We start from the raw sequence: 20997 nt of genomic DNA, 5'->3' as shown, positions 1-20997 counted from the left end.
CATTCAACATATATACCATACGTACAATAAGATTTAAAATCTTCTTTCAAATTGTCGCAGAATAAAATACAGCAATATAAAAGTTTATATTTTTTTTTGCTATATTCCTTTCTCATAAAAAAAAGCAACTTTTGTCCGATCTTTATTCCTTATAGTTCGCGAATTATAATATAATATCGAAAAATAATTGAATTTTCAAGGATCAATTTTGTTTTCTTAGAATAAATATTAGATAGTAAAAAAAATTGTATAATACATACCTATATATGCATTAGATCTTTATAAAGTTTTTTAAATTTGCGAATTAAAGATTAGATAGAAGATAAAATAATGTTTCTTTTATAAATTCTATTTCTATTATTTCTTATTGTTTTTGAATGTAAATTCCATAACTGAGAATATTTTTATAATAAATTTTTATTAAATTTCTAAATTCAAATTTCTAAATTTAAATTTCTAAAATTCAATTCCATTAAAACTTTCATAATATGAAAATGCTATCAAATTAAATATAACACTATATACTATAAAAGAAAAATCATTATCAGACTTAATTATTTTTTGAAAATATATCATATTATCAATTTCTGATAAATATTTTTCAAATTTTATACTAAAATTTATAAACAAAATTATCATATTATTATATAATGCTATTATATTAATCATTATCAATTACTGTTACAATAATTTTATTTATTTATTTTTTTTTTTTTTGCTTATTCACGAATTGCTATAGAAATTCTCAGTATTATATTATACAATATTATATACAAGTTCTCAATATTATATTATTGTGAGATAATTATATATATAATTATTCAATGATAACAAAATGATAACAAAATTATTAGATACAGAGTGAAAAATTATTGCACCTCAGATAGAAGTTCTGACATTATCTTGCGTAACACAGATAATAAACAAAATGTAAACAAATCAAGCATCAAATTATATTGACAGTAAAAATGATTATAATATAACTAAGATATATAAATTGAATTATGAATTGATTATTTTGTTATTAATTAAAATTTTCATTTCAAATAATTATTTTTAATATTATTTTCTCAAATTAAATGAAAATTGTATTTCAAAAACGAAATAATTATAAAATAAAATAACATGAAATAATATTTCAAATCATGCCTAGTAGATTGTCTAAAGACAATCATGTTTTGAATAAAATGTTCGAACATTATTCTAAATCGATATTCAAAGTAATACTAAATCTTATTTAATAAGAAAAAGAAAAAATTTTTTTATTAAATTTCTTAATCTAACAAAATGATAAATCGAAAGACAGATTTCAGTTTTATTTTCTTTTGCAATTATTTATATCAAATGTATTTTATGACATCATTAAAAATCAGTTTCTAATATTAAAAATATTCTATATAGAATGATATGGTTCGGTTAAACTAGATAAAAAATTTAAGTATAATTTTAAATATTAAAATAAACAAGAAAGTGGTTATGCAAAAATATCTACTAAAATTTATTTTTCAAGTTATAAGTAATTTAATTTTGCAAATTATGACAAATTATTTAATTATTTAATTTTATTAAATTATTAATAAACAATATTTTTTATATTACTAAATATAAACTTTGTATTTTTAATTTTTAATATTATTTCTTAAATTTTCTATTTAATTTATCGAAACATTTTACACATTATAATACATAATGATCAAAAATGAAAATTTTCTAAAATAACTTGATGAATTCGATACAAGTTAGACAAGTACAAGCTTCCGTTCAGTCGGCATATCTTTAGCGAGACATTCTTTATGCGCGCAAACGTTTCTCTTCCTTCTAGATAGAATTCTATTTTTAAATTGAACGCAATAAAGTTTAACGGGCGCTCGCAGCGTTATCGGTGCGCGCGCGTCGGCGCGTATAAATGCGCGCGGATACTTCCCTTTCTTCGTTTTATCCTGCCTCCACGACTGTCATCGATTCTGTCCTTTACACTCTTAAACGGAAACCTTCGTGCCTGTGGGAACACGACAAATCAACGGAACACACGACGTATCTATTCGTACATATAACGAACTTTCTTGAATTTATCGTAAAAACGCGACGTTAAAAAGCGAAATCAAACAATTTTTTGATGTAAACTAAAAATTTATTACATACGCATATCTATAAAGATTAAATTATTTTTGTTTAGATTAATTTAGAAAATATAGGCTTTGAATTTTTATATTTCTTTTACTAAAAAAAAGATGAAATAATAATGATGATAAATATATCTATGTTTATAAGAAAAAATCTCATTATTAAAAAATCAATTTTATCAAATTTAAAATTATATATTTTTTATCAATGTTTAAAGTTTAAATTTGAATTTATCAGTCATTATACAGTTTAAGATATCAAAAATATACAGAAAAATATAAAAATTAATTGATTACATATTTGATTATGCAATATATTAAACATATTATATAATAATTATGAAAATACGTATATACAGAATGTTAATATATTCATGAGATATCTATCTTTGAAATACTAATTCTAAAGATCAAAACAAATACATAAAAACATCGGTTAAAACATATTTGTTAAGTTATAAGTAATATCATTAGACGAAGTAAAATAGAAATAGATTGATAATATACTGTACAGCTTCGTTTCAATTTAACATAAATTTAAATTGTTTATAATTTAATAAATAAATTTCAAGCAACATTTTTGTATATATATCAACTTTTGTATTTATTTTAACTTCTATTATTATTATAACTTCTATTATAATTATCTTTGCAAAAATATTTCATGGATATATTATCTCATATATATATATATTTATTTATTTATATTATGATAATATATAATATATATATAATAGTAGTAGATTATATAGACTATGGTAGATATATGATAGATTGTATAATTATGATAGATTAAAAAGATACAAACGTAATATACTAGTTTTATAACTAGTTTTTGTAAATTTGTTATTGTATATATTATACTAATCAAATAAGATGTCCAATGAAGATCTTCACAGAAATTCGCATTAAATTTCCGAATAATTATTGTTAAGTTTAGATTACATACATAATTTTTTTATATTAAATTACATATATATATATGATAAATACAAAAATATTGCATGTTTTAATTAACTATTCTTTATATTTGTAGTACATATATTTGTTATATATGTTTAATATAATATGCATAATTAATATCTTTAATATATATGCATAACTATTATATTAAATGAATATCTTAACAATTGATATTAAATAATATATAATAATAATAATATTGATACTAAATAAAATTGATTGAGATGAAATGTTATTTTTATTGCAAAGAAATTTTAATTTTAATCATTAATTGAATTAAATATTATCTAAAAACAATATCATAAATAATAATAACAAAAACTATTTTTAAAATTAATAATTTTTAACAACAAAATTTAAAAATTAAATTTATTTCTATGATTATTATATTATTTTTATATATTATTATATATTATTTCTATAGCCTCTATTTGATATATATATATTTAGAGGATTTTTTAATGTACATATCAAAAAATACAGAAACCACGAATATACGGTTTACTAGAAACAAGTATGTCTCTATGATTCTAGCTACAATAATTTTCTCATATAATACATATAGCCATTCTGTGCATCGGTATGCTTAAATCTCTCATATACGGTAAACGTAGCGGCTAGAAACCACAAGCATAAAACACACTTTGTAAGAGAAAGAGAGAAATCTTTAGAATAATACGTGCGCGCACTTACACGTATACATTCTAATGCGTAGTAGACGAATGCCTTCACAGGACAGGTCACATACATATAAATGTCAAGATTCATCTATGCCATCTCTCTCTCTATGTACCTTCCTCGATTCTCCTAGCCACTCACACATTCAATTTACAGTGGATGGAATAGATGTCTCCAGTAAAGAACACATATTCACAAATACGTAGCTTCCACGTATATATCTTTCCTGTCTCAAGCGTATTCCGCTCTTCGTGTTTATGTACCTATCTTTCTTTCTCACCTATTCTACTCCTTCTTTTCCTCCTCCTTCCATCGTGTATTCTCCAGTACATCGCACTGAAACGATTCGCGAGCGAAACGAACACAGTGAAAGAACCTGCTTACCCCCACTTTGTTCCCATCTAATCATCTGGTCACGTGCTACGCGATGCGAATGTGTATGCAGCCAGAATGCGGATCGCCAATTGGAATTTCGTTTAGCAGCAAACGTAAATTGTTTAATAGTTTACAAATATTTTAACACAAAACTTACAAATTTTTATACTTCTTTCTCAAGATGTATACAAATAAATATACTTAATTATATGCTATGATTACAATTTTTCAAATATATTGGAAAAATTATAGTATTCAATTTAATTAAACACTATTTATTTAAAATTAAATAAACGATTTATACATATAACCGTTATAATTCATTTATTAAAAGTTACTGATTATTATTATTATTTATGATTCTCATTTAAATTAATTATATTATTTTGTTAAAATACGTTCAATTAATATCAATCTTTTAATTTTCAAAGATATTACGTTTAGAATCTTTTTTTTCGTATTATATTTTGTTATTTTAATAAAAAAAATTTTATAATTTCATTTCTGACTATAATATAAACATAATATATAAATAATTATCAAATATCCTGACAATTCCATCGCAACAAAGATTGTACATTTCGATCTTTGACTTCTGCGTGCATTATATGACGAATGGTGGAGAATACGAGATTTTCTTGGCTCGCGCCTTTCTATGCACTCGAATCACTTCAGTTTAATAGTACGTGTGCACCATACTCCTCCGACGAAGTAGTATGTCGACAAAAACGGACTACTCGGTCCGTTAGGTAGTGGTTTCCCTGCGGTTCTTCCACGGAACATAGTCCACGTGTATATATACATATATACATACACACACACACACATATATATATATATATACACATGAAATCGAGCTAGGTGTGAGAGTTGTGTAGGTGGCTCTCCTAGAAGGCGAACAAGAAGGAAGCGGGGTCGCTGACGTTCCAGCCTGACGACCTGCGACCAAACGCAGCAAACCGAAGGTAAGGACGGAGCATCTTTGTGTCGACCACGTATTACTACGTCATTTTTTGTATTCGTAAGACACGACTAATCGGAATCGATCTTCGATGTGAAAAATGATTTTAAAAATGTTCCAAAGTCAAGATTAAAATAATGATTTTTAAAATAAATTTATATATATATATAAATTTTCGCTTTATAATTTTTTTAATAGTTAAGTAATTATATTCTTAAGAAATCATTCTGTATTTATATTGTTATGTTTATCGCATATATTATTGAGTCTTTTATTCTTGAATTTAAAAGATTTGCAATTTGTAGATATTAAATAATATATTCATATGGATATTATGATATTTTGATATTCTGATATGTAAAGATTTTTTTTATAAATGAAATTAAATCTCTTGATAAAAATAATATTTTATTTCATGCAATTATATTGAGAAAAAAGTCTTAATGGTTAAAATGTTTAAAATTTCATTTCATGTTTATCAAATATACAGTTTATTTGATGAAATTATATTTAATTTTTCGTTTTTTAGAAAAATAAAAGTTCTTTTCTAACAAATGATTTTTTATATAACTTTTCATTTATCTATAATTAATGAAATAAAAGAGCATATTTTACTTTATATACTTTTCTAAAATTAAATAAACTTTTAAGAAAATGATATGTTTATAATGTTTAATCCTATGAAATTTGAACTATAATTGGAAGCTTGTTTTTTTTTAAAGTTTTTTAAGTTTATTCTTTGATTCCATTTTGTAAATATATACATATTTTTATTTGAAAATATACATATTTTTATTTTGGTTTGAAAATATTATTATTGGAAGTGAAAACATTGTTATTATTTAGGAATGGATAAAGTTTGTTAATAATTTTTTATTGATAACTGAATATATCATTTATCGAATTTTTGTAAAAAAGTGCGAAATCATTTATATATTTTTTTTACACAAAATTTATTTATAAAAAGTTAAATACATTTTATTTTGCTAGAAAACGCATATACTTGTATTTATATGTGCTGAAATATTAAATAGAAATACAAAGAATAAGTAACATTTCCGCTATAATTACACACTATTATTATATAAAACCGTGTGAGCAAAGTCATAGTGAAAGTACTATCAGTTTTGTTATTTACAATCATTTGTGCCAATCAATGAATAATAAAGGAAAACAATTATATAAAAAATTGTATTATGTATTACTATCTTTTTCTAGAACATCAATTCTCGTTCTTCAATTCTTTCAATCGTCTCGTTCAAAAATCTCTTCAAGTTATTATATTAAATTATTTTAATTTATGAAATTTATTTTTTTTTTATAATAAATAATATTAAAATATACTCATAACTTATATTTTAAAATCATTTTAAAACCAATTTTAAAACAGTCATATTCACATGATTTTAACTTTAAAATAAAATTTATTTGAAACACCATTAAAAATAAAAAAAAAAGGAAAATTTTTTTTCTTTCTTATCAAAATCCTTGTATTCTCTTTCTCATCAAATCCTTTAGAAAAAATTAATTAACTTATTATCTTTTACTATTTTCCTGAATGCATGTCATCTGAGAATCACGAATATTTCAGAAACTTTCTTCCTTCTATGAAAAAATGTTGAATAATTTTTGATTATTAGAAAAATATCGTTCCATTTCTAGAATCGTAAAAAAATATTTTCTTCTTTTGAATTGTTTGTTGTTTCTGGTAATGCGATATTCATATTATGATTTCTTCATCATTTATTTGGTTTCCATTTCGTCTCACAGGTTGATCAAAAATCTTTCGTTTCTCTTTTTAAGGAATATTATATTATAATTTATCGTTGCAAATGATGAGCATATATTACAGGCATCAATATTTGTTGCTATGTTTACAATTGTATATATCTCGTTAGAAGTGAAAAGTTCTAAAAAACGAATGGTAATAAAAAAATACGATTAATAGTCATCATTTATTGACGATTGTAAAAAATAATAATATAAAATTTATATTTTCTTGATTCTTTAAGTTAGAATTACAAAAAATTCAATATAAAGCCGTTCAATAGAAAAAAAGAGAAAAATAATAATTTCTTTTTTTATAAAAAATTGCGAAAATTTCAAATAAATGTGTTATAAATTACACAATAGTAAAATAATAATAAGATAAGAAAAATGTATTGTATTTTAATTTTAAAGAATGGTAGATCACAAATTATTTCTGTTAAGGGAATATATAAAATTTCATGAATACGTATATTTATTCAAAATATAAAAGTATAAAGAAACAAAAATAATGATTAGACAAAAACTAGTAATAAGATTTGAATGTATTAAAAAGAATTGGCTTAAAAGAAAAAGAATTAACAAACTTATATATAAAAATATATATATTTCTTTGATAAAAATATAAAATTAGGAAAAAAATTTATTGATATATAAATATATGGATTAGAAATAATTAAAATCAAGAGATTAATATAGTCGATGAGACAAAAGTAATCGATTTGAATCGAATGGAAAATCCTAATATTAATTTTTATTAATAAAAATGGATTAAACATCGAAATTTAAAAAGAGATCCATTACAAAATTGGGATTGTTTTTTACACAAAAATATCCTTTTATAAAAATTGATAATAGAATTGATAATAGAAGATAATACAATACTCAAATATCTTATTAAAAAATTTATCGGTTGTTGTCAATTATATATAATAAAAAAATTGATTTAAATCTAGAATATATAATGAGAATAATAAAAAATTAATTAATCCAATTAATTATCCAATAATAAAATAATTATTACAAAATCTTGATATTAACTCAATTGAAAATTTAATTAAAAGGAAAAATAATTAATAAAAGATTAAGCAAATTCAAGAATTCATGGGCAATGAATTGTAAATACATAAAAAACAGAAGTATATAAAAATTATAACTAATTACAATACAAAAATTATATCTAATACAAAAATACAAAAATTATATCTAATTCAATACCAAGTATGTCTCGTAAATTCAAGAAGATTTGTGTTTGATTATCTTAAAATAAAGATTAAGAATTATTTTATAATTTATGGAAAAAACTACATAAAATTGTGAAATTAAGATTGACTTGTTTGAAATGAAATAGAATTGATGGAAATTTTTTTACAAGAATATATCATAAAAATTAAAAAAATTTTTTTAATTTAATTTTAAGATTCTTTTCTGATTGTTATGAAAAAGTTTTTCTTCTTGATTGATATATTTTTTCTATATATTTTGTATTATATTTTGTATTATAATATAAAAATTTATATAATATAAAAACTTTAATGTTAAATTTATATAATTATTAATCAAAATCTTTATATTTTTCATTTCTGTATCTTCAAAATATTATTTTAACAGTATTTGTTTATATACACATTTATTATATAAAATTCTAGAAAATTTTAACGCAACAATTCTAAAAAAGTTTGATCTAGTTTATCTCACATCAAATTTAAAAACTTACAAATTCAAATTTAAAACCATTTTTAACATGACAAACATCAATAAATTTTGTATTAATGAGTTCTTATTATATTATATAATGCGAAACATGTATGCAATATCAATGATAAGACACACTATATATGTAGATACAAACAATTTATGCAAAAGTGAATTTATCTCTTACGGTATTCGAGCACTCATGTCGACAATAATTGATTTTTTCGCTGGATCAATAGAGAGAAACAGATCGACATTAGAGACAATTGTTTTGAACGTATGTATCAAAAGCACAAAAATTCACATACGTTCTCGTATGAGAAAGCTTTATTTATTGAAAGAAATATCTGATTAAAGATTTTTTCAATTCATGAAAAAAAACTCATTGAAAAACTATATTCAATATAGCGTAGGATTAATCTATTACTCTGTCTTGAATCTTTCTATTATTCATTTGTTATTTATTTAACTATCAAAAAGTCATTTTTTGGGGCCTTTGTAGCTTTTAATTTTTTTAATTAATATTAATAATTGAGTTATAATTAATACGGTTTTGATTGATGCAATAATTTTGCTGATTCACTATGGAGTGAATTATATCATATCGGTTATAGTAATACTTAATATATAATACCAATTACTTTAATTATTTAGTATACTATTTATTTTTTCATCAAAGAATTTTCGATAATTATTATATTTTACTATTAGTTTTTTACTCAATACTTAGTTTTTTTCGAATTATATAATCAACTATATATTTTATTATACATATAAATATCAACAAGTACATATTTAAAATTAAAATTAAAATATTATCTTAATAAAAAGCAAAATATAAAAAATGAATTATTATATTATATATCTTTCTTAATGTTTGAAATATAATTTTTTTGAAATATTTTTCTATTTATTAAATAGTTTACAAATTAATTAAAGTAATAGAGCTAAATATCACACTGAATATATATGAAAATTAAATTTTCAAATTAAAAATAAATTCGAAATTGTGCAAATATTTCTTTCGATATGTATATAATTGATTTGATAAAATGAACAAATCGATCACAAAATTGTATCTAATCGTCTAAGCTAACTTTTGACTTCTTATTATCTGATAACACTACTTTATTTTACTGTATTTTATTTTAATACGTGATAATTAAAATGTTATCATGAGTTAATTATTCTTAAAAACCAGATATATTTTTTTCTAATATTATCTATATTTATCTATATTTCTTTGAAATTTTACAATGTAATACTAGTACTTAGAAATATATTTAGTTTCATAAGATATTATATGTTCAAAATAAGTAATTTAAAATTAAAACTTAACAAAAATTAACGAAAAAAGTTTGGAGATAAAAAATATATATAGATTAAAAATATTTGTTATATTGTTTTATTTATAAATTACAAGCATTTATAAATTGAAAATAAAAATATACATAAGAGAAGAAAAAAAATGATTATATAATAATTTATTACATGTAATCTTATATGTAACATATGATATTATGTATCATATTTATGTACGTATCAATGATTTAAATTAATGTTTTTAAAATAATTTAAATTTTGTAGAAATACAGGTCTATTTTGCATTAAATTTTAAAAATATATAATCAAAGTTTTGATTAAAATAAAATAGTATTTTTATTTTTTTATATATCAAATAGTTTACAAAAATACTTTCTCGAAGTATTTTTTAAGAAGTGTTTAAATCATTAAAATTTATTGTAATTAACGTCGATTAACTGCCTTTTTCAAATACTTTAAAAATCTTAAAAATCTCATAATTACTTATATTATTTTCAAATAATTATTTTTTTTCTAATAAAATCCTTCAACATTGATCCTCTTTTTGCAAAAGATATTCTTCGGTGAACTTTCTTATTAATTCCACTCAACTTTAAGCAAAAAAAAAAAAAAAGAAAAAAAAAAAGAAAAAAGAAAAAGGAAGAAAAAAACGAAAAAATAATTATCGTAAAGGACAAAATTCATATCAGAACAACATTTCTCTACATATGTAATACTTTCAACTTTCACGTCATGACATCGACAGGCTTATAATTAAAAGACAGGCTTTCCTCTCTCTCAAGTTATTGTTGACCTTTGTCACAAGGACATCGCGGTTGCGTTCGCCTTATCAAGAAAAATCGCCACGTCGCAAGGGCAGAGTAATATCTGGACCGTTCGACCATGAGACGAAATGAATCCTGAATAATAGTCTCGCAGATCGAGGAATAGTATAATAATGTAATAATTTATGACCATCAACGAATCAGTTCACAGCAGCTAAAATTGAAAATTAATTCGTGATAGATCTATGAATAGAACACATAATTTTTCACAGATAATTTTTAATGTAAAAAATCAAATGGTTTTTGCTATCAATTGATATTTTTTTATATATTTGTAATATCATTTAATTTGAAAGTTATATATTTATATTTTTTAAATTTGATTTTATTCGTTTAAAAATATATTACTATATTTATTACATTAAGAATTTTTGGAAAAACTAAAAAAATTATTATTACATTTAAAAAATTTATTTATTTTAAATATTAATGTATAGATTTCATATGAATCCTTTCTATTATAAAGTTTTATTGTACAATATACTATATACTAATATATATATATATATAATATAATATAATATACTAATTATGATTGTATATTTCTTTAATAAATCTAATAAATTTATTTGATTTCTTTAATTGTCTTATATATGATTTTTTCTAATCCAATATATTTATTCTGTCTTTCTAACATTCATTGCATACTTGCTTAATTTATTTTAAATTATCTTAAATTACCTTTCATTAGAAACATGAATATCATACACTACTTAAATTTATTTTTATAAATATAAACATGTCAAAATTATAACAACAATGAGAAATTAAAAATAGTAACAACATCATTTTTCAACAATATCTAATAATAGAATTATACGAATTTGTGTCATTATTAGAAATATAATTCAACTAAATTTTAATATATAAATAAAATTTTAATGATATCCGAAGTTATTCAATAATAAATCCAATTTGCGACTCCGCAACACTATTCAGCTTATACAAAGTTGATCTCCGTAAGTAGATCGTATCTGCTCTCTTGGAACGTATCAATTGTACAACACGTACGTTTATGCGCGCGCGCGCACATTCGATAAATCAACATCAACCAGACGATGTACAAACAAGTGTTTCGTAGTGTATTAGAAGTATAAAGAATGTATAAATCCCTGTTTCTTTTTTCTATCCTTTTCTTATTTTTTTATCTATTTTCTTATTTCTCTATCATTTTACAGTACGTAAGATCGTAGCTACATTTCGTGGATGTGAATCATTGCAAGAAAGGTTAAAATAATTAGACTTCAAGCCGAGATTTTCTTTTTTCTCTTTTTCTTTCTCTTTCATTTTATTTTTTCTTTCTCTTTACATTTAGATTCAAGACAGTCTTCGTCCATTTACCGACAGTCCATTTTCATCGTCGAGATGCAGATTAAATTTGACAACGGATAATTAAAAAAACAATCGTCGTTTCATGAACATATTGTATCTTTTACTTCTAAGAGTATTCTAAGATTCCTTTTTGAATGTATAAATGTGAATTTTGATCTACGAAATGAAGACATTACTTATAGATCATAATAATTACATTATTTTTCTATTTTATTAAGATAAATATCGTGGAATATTATATTTTGTTGATATGATCACATCCGATCGGAAAAATAATATGATTCCATATTAGTTGTACTAAACTAATACAGTGATCTCTATTAAATTAATATTTAATTTATATGTTTTTATATATATGTATGTATGTGTTACATCGAAAGTATAATATTAAAAATATATGAATATAAAGATTTTATTTATTTCTTTAATTATATACTTAGAACTAAGTTATATATATTTCTCAAAAATTATATATATTATACTAATTTAGTTTGTTTAGAAAAATAGCGTTTATCTATATCTAGCTGACGTGAGTATTGCTCTAATTTTTGATATAAATAAGTTAATAGCTTGATAAATTTCTTAATGTATTTTGACATATAGCAATTCTAACTTGTATTATTATGTCTACAAGTATTTTGAATAAATAAGTCTTTTTTGAGGTAAACTTTCTTAGATAAAGATGAACAATGCATCGTATATTGTTATGATTACGTAGTATTAATATTGTGTCTAATAAGTTAGAAAACAATTAATATCTTTATTATAAATTTAAGATTGTCGAAGACATTAGTGTCATCAATATAAAATCACAATGAAACTACGATTCAAAAAATTGAATTAGAAGATTGAATAAAGTACATATGATTAATTAACCTGTTAATTAAGTTATTTACGTTTATTTATTCATTCAGCAACAAAAAAAATGTAATCGTTTGTATGTAACATTACAATTAATAACAAATCATAATCTGTAGAACTATTATTTATCAATAAATATAACAAGTTAATGTAAGTTAATATTCATATTTTGTTGTTACATAGACATACTATAGAAATAAGTATTTAATAAGTTATATTTTTTCAATATTTTCACCATTTTTTTAAATATAATATTAGTAAAACAAATAGAAATATATGATAATAAAAAATATAAATAGAATAATATTTTTTAAAAATTCACAAAAAAAAACATAATTTTTAACAAAAATCTTCATTATAAAAGTATATTATTATATTATATATTAATGTTATCATTTGATACTATTAAAAATTCTCAAAATATGAAATTAAATCTATATATTCCGTTAGAAAACTATGAGATACTTGTTATTTTAGTTTTTTTATAAATTCTTAATTTTTTTTAAATAAATATATTATAATATTAAATATAATAATAAATATAAAATTTTCAAATTAATCGAAAATTGTTTAAAATAAATGTTTTAAAAATAGTTATATATACAAATAATATATATAGACATTGATTAAATACATCGATTAAATGATTTCGATAAACATCATAAAATATATTTCTAGAAACAAACAAAATTAAATTTTTTTCCATGGTTTGCCTGATTTTTAGGATTTAATATTATTGAAAACTATTGAAGAATATTTACCGAGATTAATTAAAGGGCAAGTAATTTAATAATATTATTAAGATTAAATTATTATTAAAAATTTATATGAATCATTGGCAAATAAATAATTGAATTAATTAAAGAAAAAAATAATATTATATATTAATATTATATATTATAATATATTATAATATTATATATTAATAAGTAAGTTAAATTTATTTTTCATAAATTATTTTTAATGAAATATTATTTATTTTATAGTTTTGTTGTATTGTTTTTTCTTATAGAATATTATAGAACATATCTTTTAATATTTTTCAATTGATTTAAAATTTTATAAATAAATTCTTTACATTTATTAAAAATTACTTATTTTATATTTATATTTAATTATATACTTATTTAATTATTTATTAAGATATAAGTATATCTTAAATGTACAAGATAATATAAATAAATTATGATTCACTAAAATAACAAATGTCTCATGTTATTATATGGAATATAAATTAATATTTCTTAAAACTATTCATTTTATATTTTGAAATCTTATATCGAAATCTGCGACAGATTTCAATATTCTTAACATTTATTTCATGCATAATCAAATCGAAGCAATTGCATCAAAATTAGATTAAGTAATCTTCTCTTTTAGTATGAATGATATTAATTTATTTCCTACCAATTGACAAAAAATTTTTCTCTATCACTTCTATTCACGGATTATCTTGTTAAATTATATTTATTTACAATTTATATCATCATCATTCTAATTTACGCTAAATCTTATTTTTCCAAGAAATTATTATCATAATATTTATTTTTCTACTATATAGTCATTAATTGTATATGTGCAATAAATCTTTAAATAAAATATAATTTATAAAATAATAAATTAGTAATTGGTATATTCGCTAAATAGAATTAAAAATTATTAACAAATTTTAGCATCTTTTTAAAATTGGATATTAATAATATTAATTATAAATATTTATTTACTATTTGTGATTTATCATTAATTTCAATAAATAATAATGAAGTATGATTGGATTTTTGGATAGATTGATTTGTTAACAATGTAAAATATAAATTATTTTTCATCATTTTGCTATATTAATGCTTATAATTGTGCTTTCGATTTGAAAAATACAATAGAAGCACAAAAAAAAATAGAAATTGAAAAATACAATAATTCTATTTGTTACTATCATATTTTGTTAAATATTATTATCCAAAATTTTCTTGAAACAAAATCATATTTCCGGATATGATGTGTATCAAACTCGCAATAGGTTTCTTCATGCTTAGCATTGCCGTGCACCGCTGGACTTACGCGGTCGTTTGCAGGTATGCCAAGTATGTAAGGTCTAACGTTGAGTTGCTGAACAGTCGAGTGGGAGGAAGGGCATTCTTGGGTCACACTAAGAGAGAAAGCAACATGGGATGAGAGAAAAGGGATAAAGAAAAAGAAAGAAATACTGAGAATGTCGATAAAAAGAGTAGAAAAACGATCTTATTTTTGAATAGTTATAATTATTTAAAATATATTTGTATATAAATTTATTTAAAATATGCATTAAATATGTACATATGCAATGATTTTAGGAAATATAATATTTATAGTAATAGTAATAGAGTAACAATAAAGTCATCTATTTGATAAATTAGTAATAAATTAGTAAAAATTGAAAAAAGAAAACATTGATTAATACTTTTTTATAACAATAATATCGTATAATATATTTCTATTTCTAAGATTCTAGAATTTCGATACAAAAATTTTAATAACTGGATAAAAATATTTGAATTCAAAACATTTCCATGACACATTTTAATTTAAATCAAAATCTCGAAAAAATTCTATCGAATTCGAAATCCGATTTATATCGATTCCTGCCAAGGGAATTTCATTCTTCCAAAATATCAATTTTAATCTCATTGTCAATTTCCCAATCTAACGCGTTTCTCTGCCGTACTCCCTCTCTTCTTCCCGTAAACGAGACACTCTCTTCAAATCCAGCAAACTGAGGTACTTGGAGAGAGAAGAGTAGGAGAAGGACTTCGTCCTCCGAGAGCTATGTTAAAGGAAAAGGAAGAAAAAAAAAAAACTCGACAGCCAAGCAAAGAGAGAAACGGATCGACAGGGAGCTCGCTCGCGCGCGCCAGAGGCCATAGCCAATGCTTGTAGGAAGAAAAGGAGAATGTGAAAGAGGACAGCAGTGGCCAAGGAAGAGAGTCACGGGGTGAGGAAAAGGAAGAAAGAATGCATTTGGATTGCTCGATAGGAGTAGGTGGGCATATAAGAAGGTTAGGTTGACCGGGTGGGAGTCCTGGCTACAGACTGGCCGGACAACCCGTGGCAGGACGAACGGCAACTCTGCCTATATTATAGAACACCAATATCGGGAACTTGTATAAGCTCTAGCGCCGCGCCACGGTGGGAATTTGCTTCGCTGGCGCACGCGCGCTCTTTCTCCTCTTGCTTCTCACCGCGTGTATTTCGACGCGCTCGTGTGCACGATGTCGCGGGAACAGCAGAACGCGTCGACGCGGGATTCCCGCGTTTCGGGACCAATGCATGGGAAAAGGGACGACGAACCGAGAGGGGTTACCCTCGCGGGATCACGTCATCCACGAGGGTGAAGCAAGGAGTTCACAACGGACACCCGTAGGACTCATTACAATATGTCACATAAAATTTAGTGAATAGATACAAAAATAGTTATAATTATTAATATTTAATCATAATATTAAATCATATTGTTTTTGAATTTGTAACTTTTTTTTTTTATATATTTAGAATTATTTTATTAAAGAGAATTTTCAAATTACGAATTACAAATTAATAATAGTATTAATAAAATCTTTTAGTAAATAATTATGAGATAGACAAGAAATAATGATGTATTTCTTTTTTGCATTTTTTTACTTCTATTAAAAAATTAAATCTATTAATAATAAATGATTGTTTCTAATAAATCTAATAAATAACATTTGTTATATTATATTTAATTTATATAATAATTACTTTATTTTGTTTGTCTAGAATTTGGAAACTTTGAAGAAAAAATATAAAATGTTGATTTTTAATTTTTTTAATTTTTAGTTTATTAATATTTTTTTAATTTGAGAAAATATCGACAAATGTCAATGAGATTATTTATAGAATTATGAATAGAGTTGAGTTCCTGTATTTTGTTAATTAAAAATGATAGAAATATCTATAAATTTAAATCATTTGTAAATTTAATTCAACTTGATTAATTTTTTATAGATGATATGATAATCTTTATTTCATTTTGAATTAAATTTTGCTATAAAATAGAAATATATTATATTTATTGTTTTCGTTCATTCAATAACAAATAAATGATTTAACAATTCGATAATGTGTATACATTATGTTGCAATAACAATTGCATTATAATCGAATGTTTGCTACAATTTCCTGGTATTTTCTTGCGAGAATGAAGAACATACAATATATTAAAGCCGACAGTCAATAATAATAATTATAAATAATTATAACTCATTTATAATTTAGTTTATATTAGCAAATATCCTAATCCATAGTATCAATCCATAAAAAAAAGCCACAAGAAAGAAAATCCACACATTATCCATTTATTATGTATCGATTTATTTTTATTCAGATTTCATTTTCTCATGAAAGATCAGAATTCTCTTATTAAAGCTTAATTGATATAGACAGTTAAATTAGATTAAGTTCTCATCGAATCTACGAATATAAAGTGAATATAAGAAGAATAGAAAGATGAATCAGATGGCAATCGTAGAGAATTCGATATAAAATCTTATGTGGATAAAAATACTATACTAACTATATACACATATATATTTATATACAAGAGAATGTGATAAAACATGATGGCCAACAATCCTCCATCGAGGAAGGCAGAAAATAGATCCTGCAAAATCATCCCTTACTCGTATGGGATTCTAATGAAAATGTGGTAGATGTATGAATAAACAGATATATGCTAACTGTCTACAACAGTGTGCAATGCCGATGTGCTTGGTCTGTTAATGCTCTTGGCGTGTTATTCGTTGCCTCTGAAAATCGCGTGCAATGTCGGAGGACGGCAGGTGGACGGTGAAGAGAAAATAATGTTCACCATGGCGGGTGATATCGCGACTGTGAAATTCCTTTTGCTTTCTCTTCTGCTCATAAGATAGAGAGATAGAGAGATAAATAAATAAATAAATAGATAAATTGATAGATAAATAGAGAGGTAAATAAATAGAGAGAGAGAGAGAAAGAGAGAGAGAGAGAGAGAAAGGACTTTTAACTTCGCGGTGGGTGTAGCCGGCTCGTTTGTATAGTTGCGCATTATACTGCGACGTGACGGTTTAATGCTGAAGGCCCGATTTCTCGCAAATGCGAGCGCGCGAGAGCACTAGTATGGACAGAAGCTATGATTGCAAGATCCACTGTACAATGAAGATTGCAAGAGTCCGAACATTATATTCTGTATATGGGTATGTATGTATGTATGTACGTACTTATATATTGTAGATTTTGTGCTTTCCTTTTTTTTTTTCTTTTTTTGCCCTGTTTGTATCGTTTTATTAAAGAAAGGAAAGAGAATGGAGATTTTATTTAACGGTTTGATAATATAAGAAATTATCTTTATATTGAGTTTAATTTGTTGTGTTCTGAAATTTACGAAAATCTCTTTTTGTCAATACAGTATATATTGTAGTACAGATTCAAATAATTATTAGAAAGAATAATTGCTATAAAATGCCATATATTATTTTTAATACTTATTACGTATCCTATTTTTTTACTTATTTAAATTTCCTTTGTAACATTGTAATCTTCCAAAGAAAAATCTAGAGATTTTAAAAATTTATAATATTATTATAATTATTATATATATTATTATATAATATAATATACTTGATTGTTTTAATTAATGGCTTAAATTCCTTATATGTAAAATATTTATATATAAAATATGTAAAAAATAATAAAATAAAATATAATATAATTATTATATTGTACGATATATCAATATGACATAATAATTCAATCATTCTATTTAATCTCTTATCTCTATTTCATTCAATTTACGCACTATTCATTTATGTATCATTATTTCTGTCTTACAGCTAGCAGCATCATTGAATAGAAATATATCCTAATAATCCTGTCGATTTTATAATTTCAAACAAACAACTCGATCAGAAGTGAACAAATGCTCGAGGTCCATTATCGAGGTCATATAATCTGACTGTCTTTAGTTGTGCGAGAATGCAAGGGAGAGGGCAGCTGGGTGGCGTAAGGTTCTCAGGTAGGTACATTTAGACGGACGTGCGCACGTCGAGATTCGTGGCCGTTCGCAGATCATTGACACGAGACCGGAGTGCTCGACTGCATTATCGTTAGCGTGCGAACAGGTAACCTCGCGATCTCTCTTGCTGCCAACGTGTAGTACGTGTACATGCGCAGGGTTATTTTGTTATGCTGAGCCCGTCCACGCGCTGCGCAAACAAATACCCCGCAAAACGATCGTAACAACACGGCGCACGATATCTGCTTTGGGAATTCTTCCTCATAGAGCGAACGGGTCACCAAGTGAACATTATAAATCAATGATATTAATATCGCAGTAATTTCACTTAATATCGCAGTAATTCCATCGGCGCTTGATGCCATTGTGCCGGAAAGTATATTATTTGCGGTTGGAAATGGTTATCGATCTTTCGATATGTTTCGTTAAATAGAATATGAACCTATGGTCTCGTAACTGGGATCGATGATACGTTAGTATTCTATTTCGGTCAACTGAATATTGCTTATATATTGCATATATGTTTAGATTATGCTTTTTTAATTTATATATAGAATTAAATAATAATTCTTCTAGATGAAAATTTCTATAAATATATAATATTCCTAAAATAATAGTAAAGATTTAAAATTAGTTACCAAGATAAGATGATAAGATATTTTTTATTGATTATATATTATATAAGTATATAAGATATATTAAGATTGCTAATGTTATCACTACAAATTTATATTGATCTCAATTCAGATTCTATCCTCCTTGTTTCAACTGTTAATATAATTAATATAATTAATTACAGTTTCGAAATACGTAAAAATCATTGATATTCAATTTGATGAATGCTTTCATCGTTTTCTCATCTCTATTATCAATATTACTAAGATAAATATATTTATTTATAATTACATCAATATTCCATCCATATTAATTCATCTATAGAATAACGTTCTAAATCGAATCTCTAAAAACTCAAATTCTCTTACATCAATAACTGTTTTTATAGAAATACTTCACTGTATTTAGAAATCATGAGATACTATTTATATATATATCATTCTGAAACAAATCATTTAACACAATTAAATAGTTAAGTGAAAAAATCAAGTAACGGATTATTCACTGAATTCTTCTTTTTATTCTTTTTCATTTAATTTTTCCGGATATTTTTTTACGCAAATGATCTATCGTCCTTGCACGATTGCAGAACCAGAGTGCGTTCAAAACTGTCGAGGCTATCTACTGAGGGAAATCCGTATAGTGAGAGGCGAACATGGAGGCCTTGTGTGCCACGGGCCACGATGGGAGGCGTCGAAACCGGAAGTAGTCTATCGAGGACGGGAGTTGCTGTGGCAACCGCGATTTGCTTTAACCCCTGGTCGATCATCGGTCTTCCGCGTCATTCGAAAGTGTTCTATTATTCGGGATCACTGCATCCTCTCTTGCACAGCCTCCTCGAGTCGAACCAAGGTTCCGCAGGCTTGTACCTATGCATTGTGTTTGTGCCAGCGATGAGCAGCTAACCAACGAGAGAGAATGTGATAGATACGCGTATACAGCTGAACCGAGTAGTGCCGAATATACCCGAAGTGGTCCGGTGACGGACGACCGAATCCGAAATCTTATGACGCGTTGCAGCATGTTACAACGTTGCGTTGCGCTTATAGCAGGGCCGTCTCGAGTATGCTGTTAACGATCTTAGCGAGCCAATTATTTAATTTTGTGTTGTTATTGCTGTTTATAATATATATATATAAATATATATAGTTGAAATTTTTCATAATTGGATATTATCGATTCTCCTGTTGTCAAGATTATTCTCAAACAAAAATTGAGTTAAGAAGCAAAAAAGTTTTCATCAGAGTGGATATCGTGTGCGATTAATACGAATTGTATTTTTATATCAATTGATTTGAACGCAATCGTTCAACGATTACTTATTCTTTATATTGCACATGCATTAGGAACGAATCAATCACGTAATAAACGCGTTAAATTCGAAGAAATTAATCTAAACCATTCCTAATTCTTTATACCTTTTTGTTCGTGAGACGA

At 24.2% G+C, this 20997-nt stretch overlaps 1 protein-coding gene and 1 long non-coding RNA gene across 2 annotated transcripts; both read left to right on the top strand.

The window, feature by feature from the left end:
• Positions 1–4812: 4812 nt before the first annotated feature.
• On the top strand, positions 4813–13056 carry LOC147658324 (uncharacterized). The gene is made up of 2 exons (XR_015290757.1): positions 4813–5104; positions 12025–13056. It is a non-coding gene; the product is annotated as an uncharacterized LOC147658324 (long non-coding RNA).
• Positions 13057–17991: 4935 nt separating this feature from the next.
• LOC105735646 (uncharacterized) lies at positions 17992–20725 on the top strand. The gene is made up of 3 exons (XM_086903418.1): positions 17992–18127; positions 18764–18945; positions 20150–20725. The coding sequence occupies exons 2-3, from the start codon at positions 18906–18908 to the stop codon at positions 20455–20457; spliced, it is 348 nt and encodes a 115-aa protein (XP_086759544.1). The 5' UTR covers positions 17992–18127; positions 18764–18905; the 3' UTR covers positions 20458–20725.
• The last annotated feature ends 272 nt before the right edge of the window (positions 20726–20997 follow it).

Source organism: Apis florea, unplaced genomic scaffold, assembly GCF_048593485.1.
Source record: "Apis florea isolate Af1SG1 unplaced genomic scaffold, ASM4859348v1 contig_2291_pilon, whole genome shotgun sequence".
NCBI classification, from domain to species: Eukaryota; Metazoa; Arthropoda; class Insecta; order Hymenoptera; family Apidae; genus Apis; species Apis florea.
Note: the sequence above shows the minus strand (reverse complement) of the source record. Positions and strands in the feature narration are given on the sequence as shown.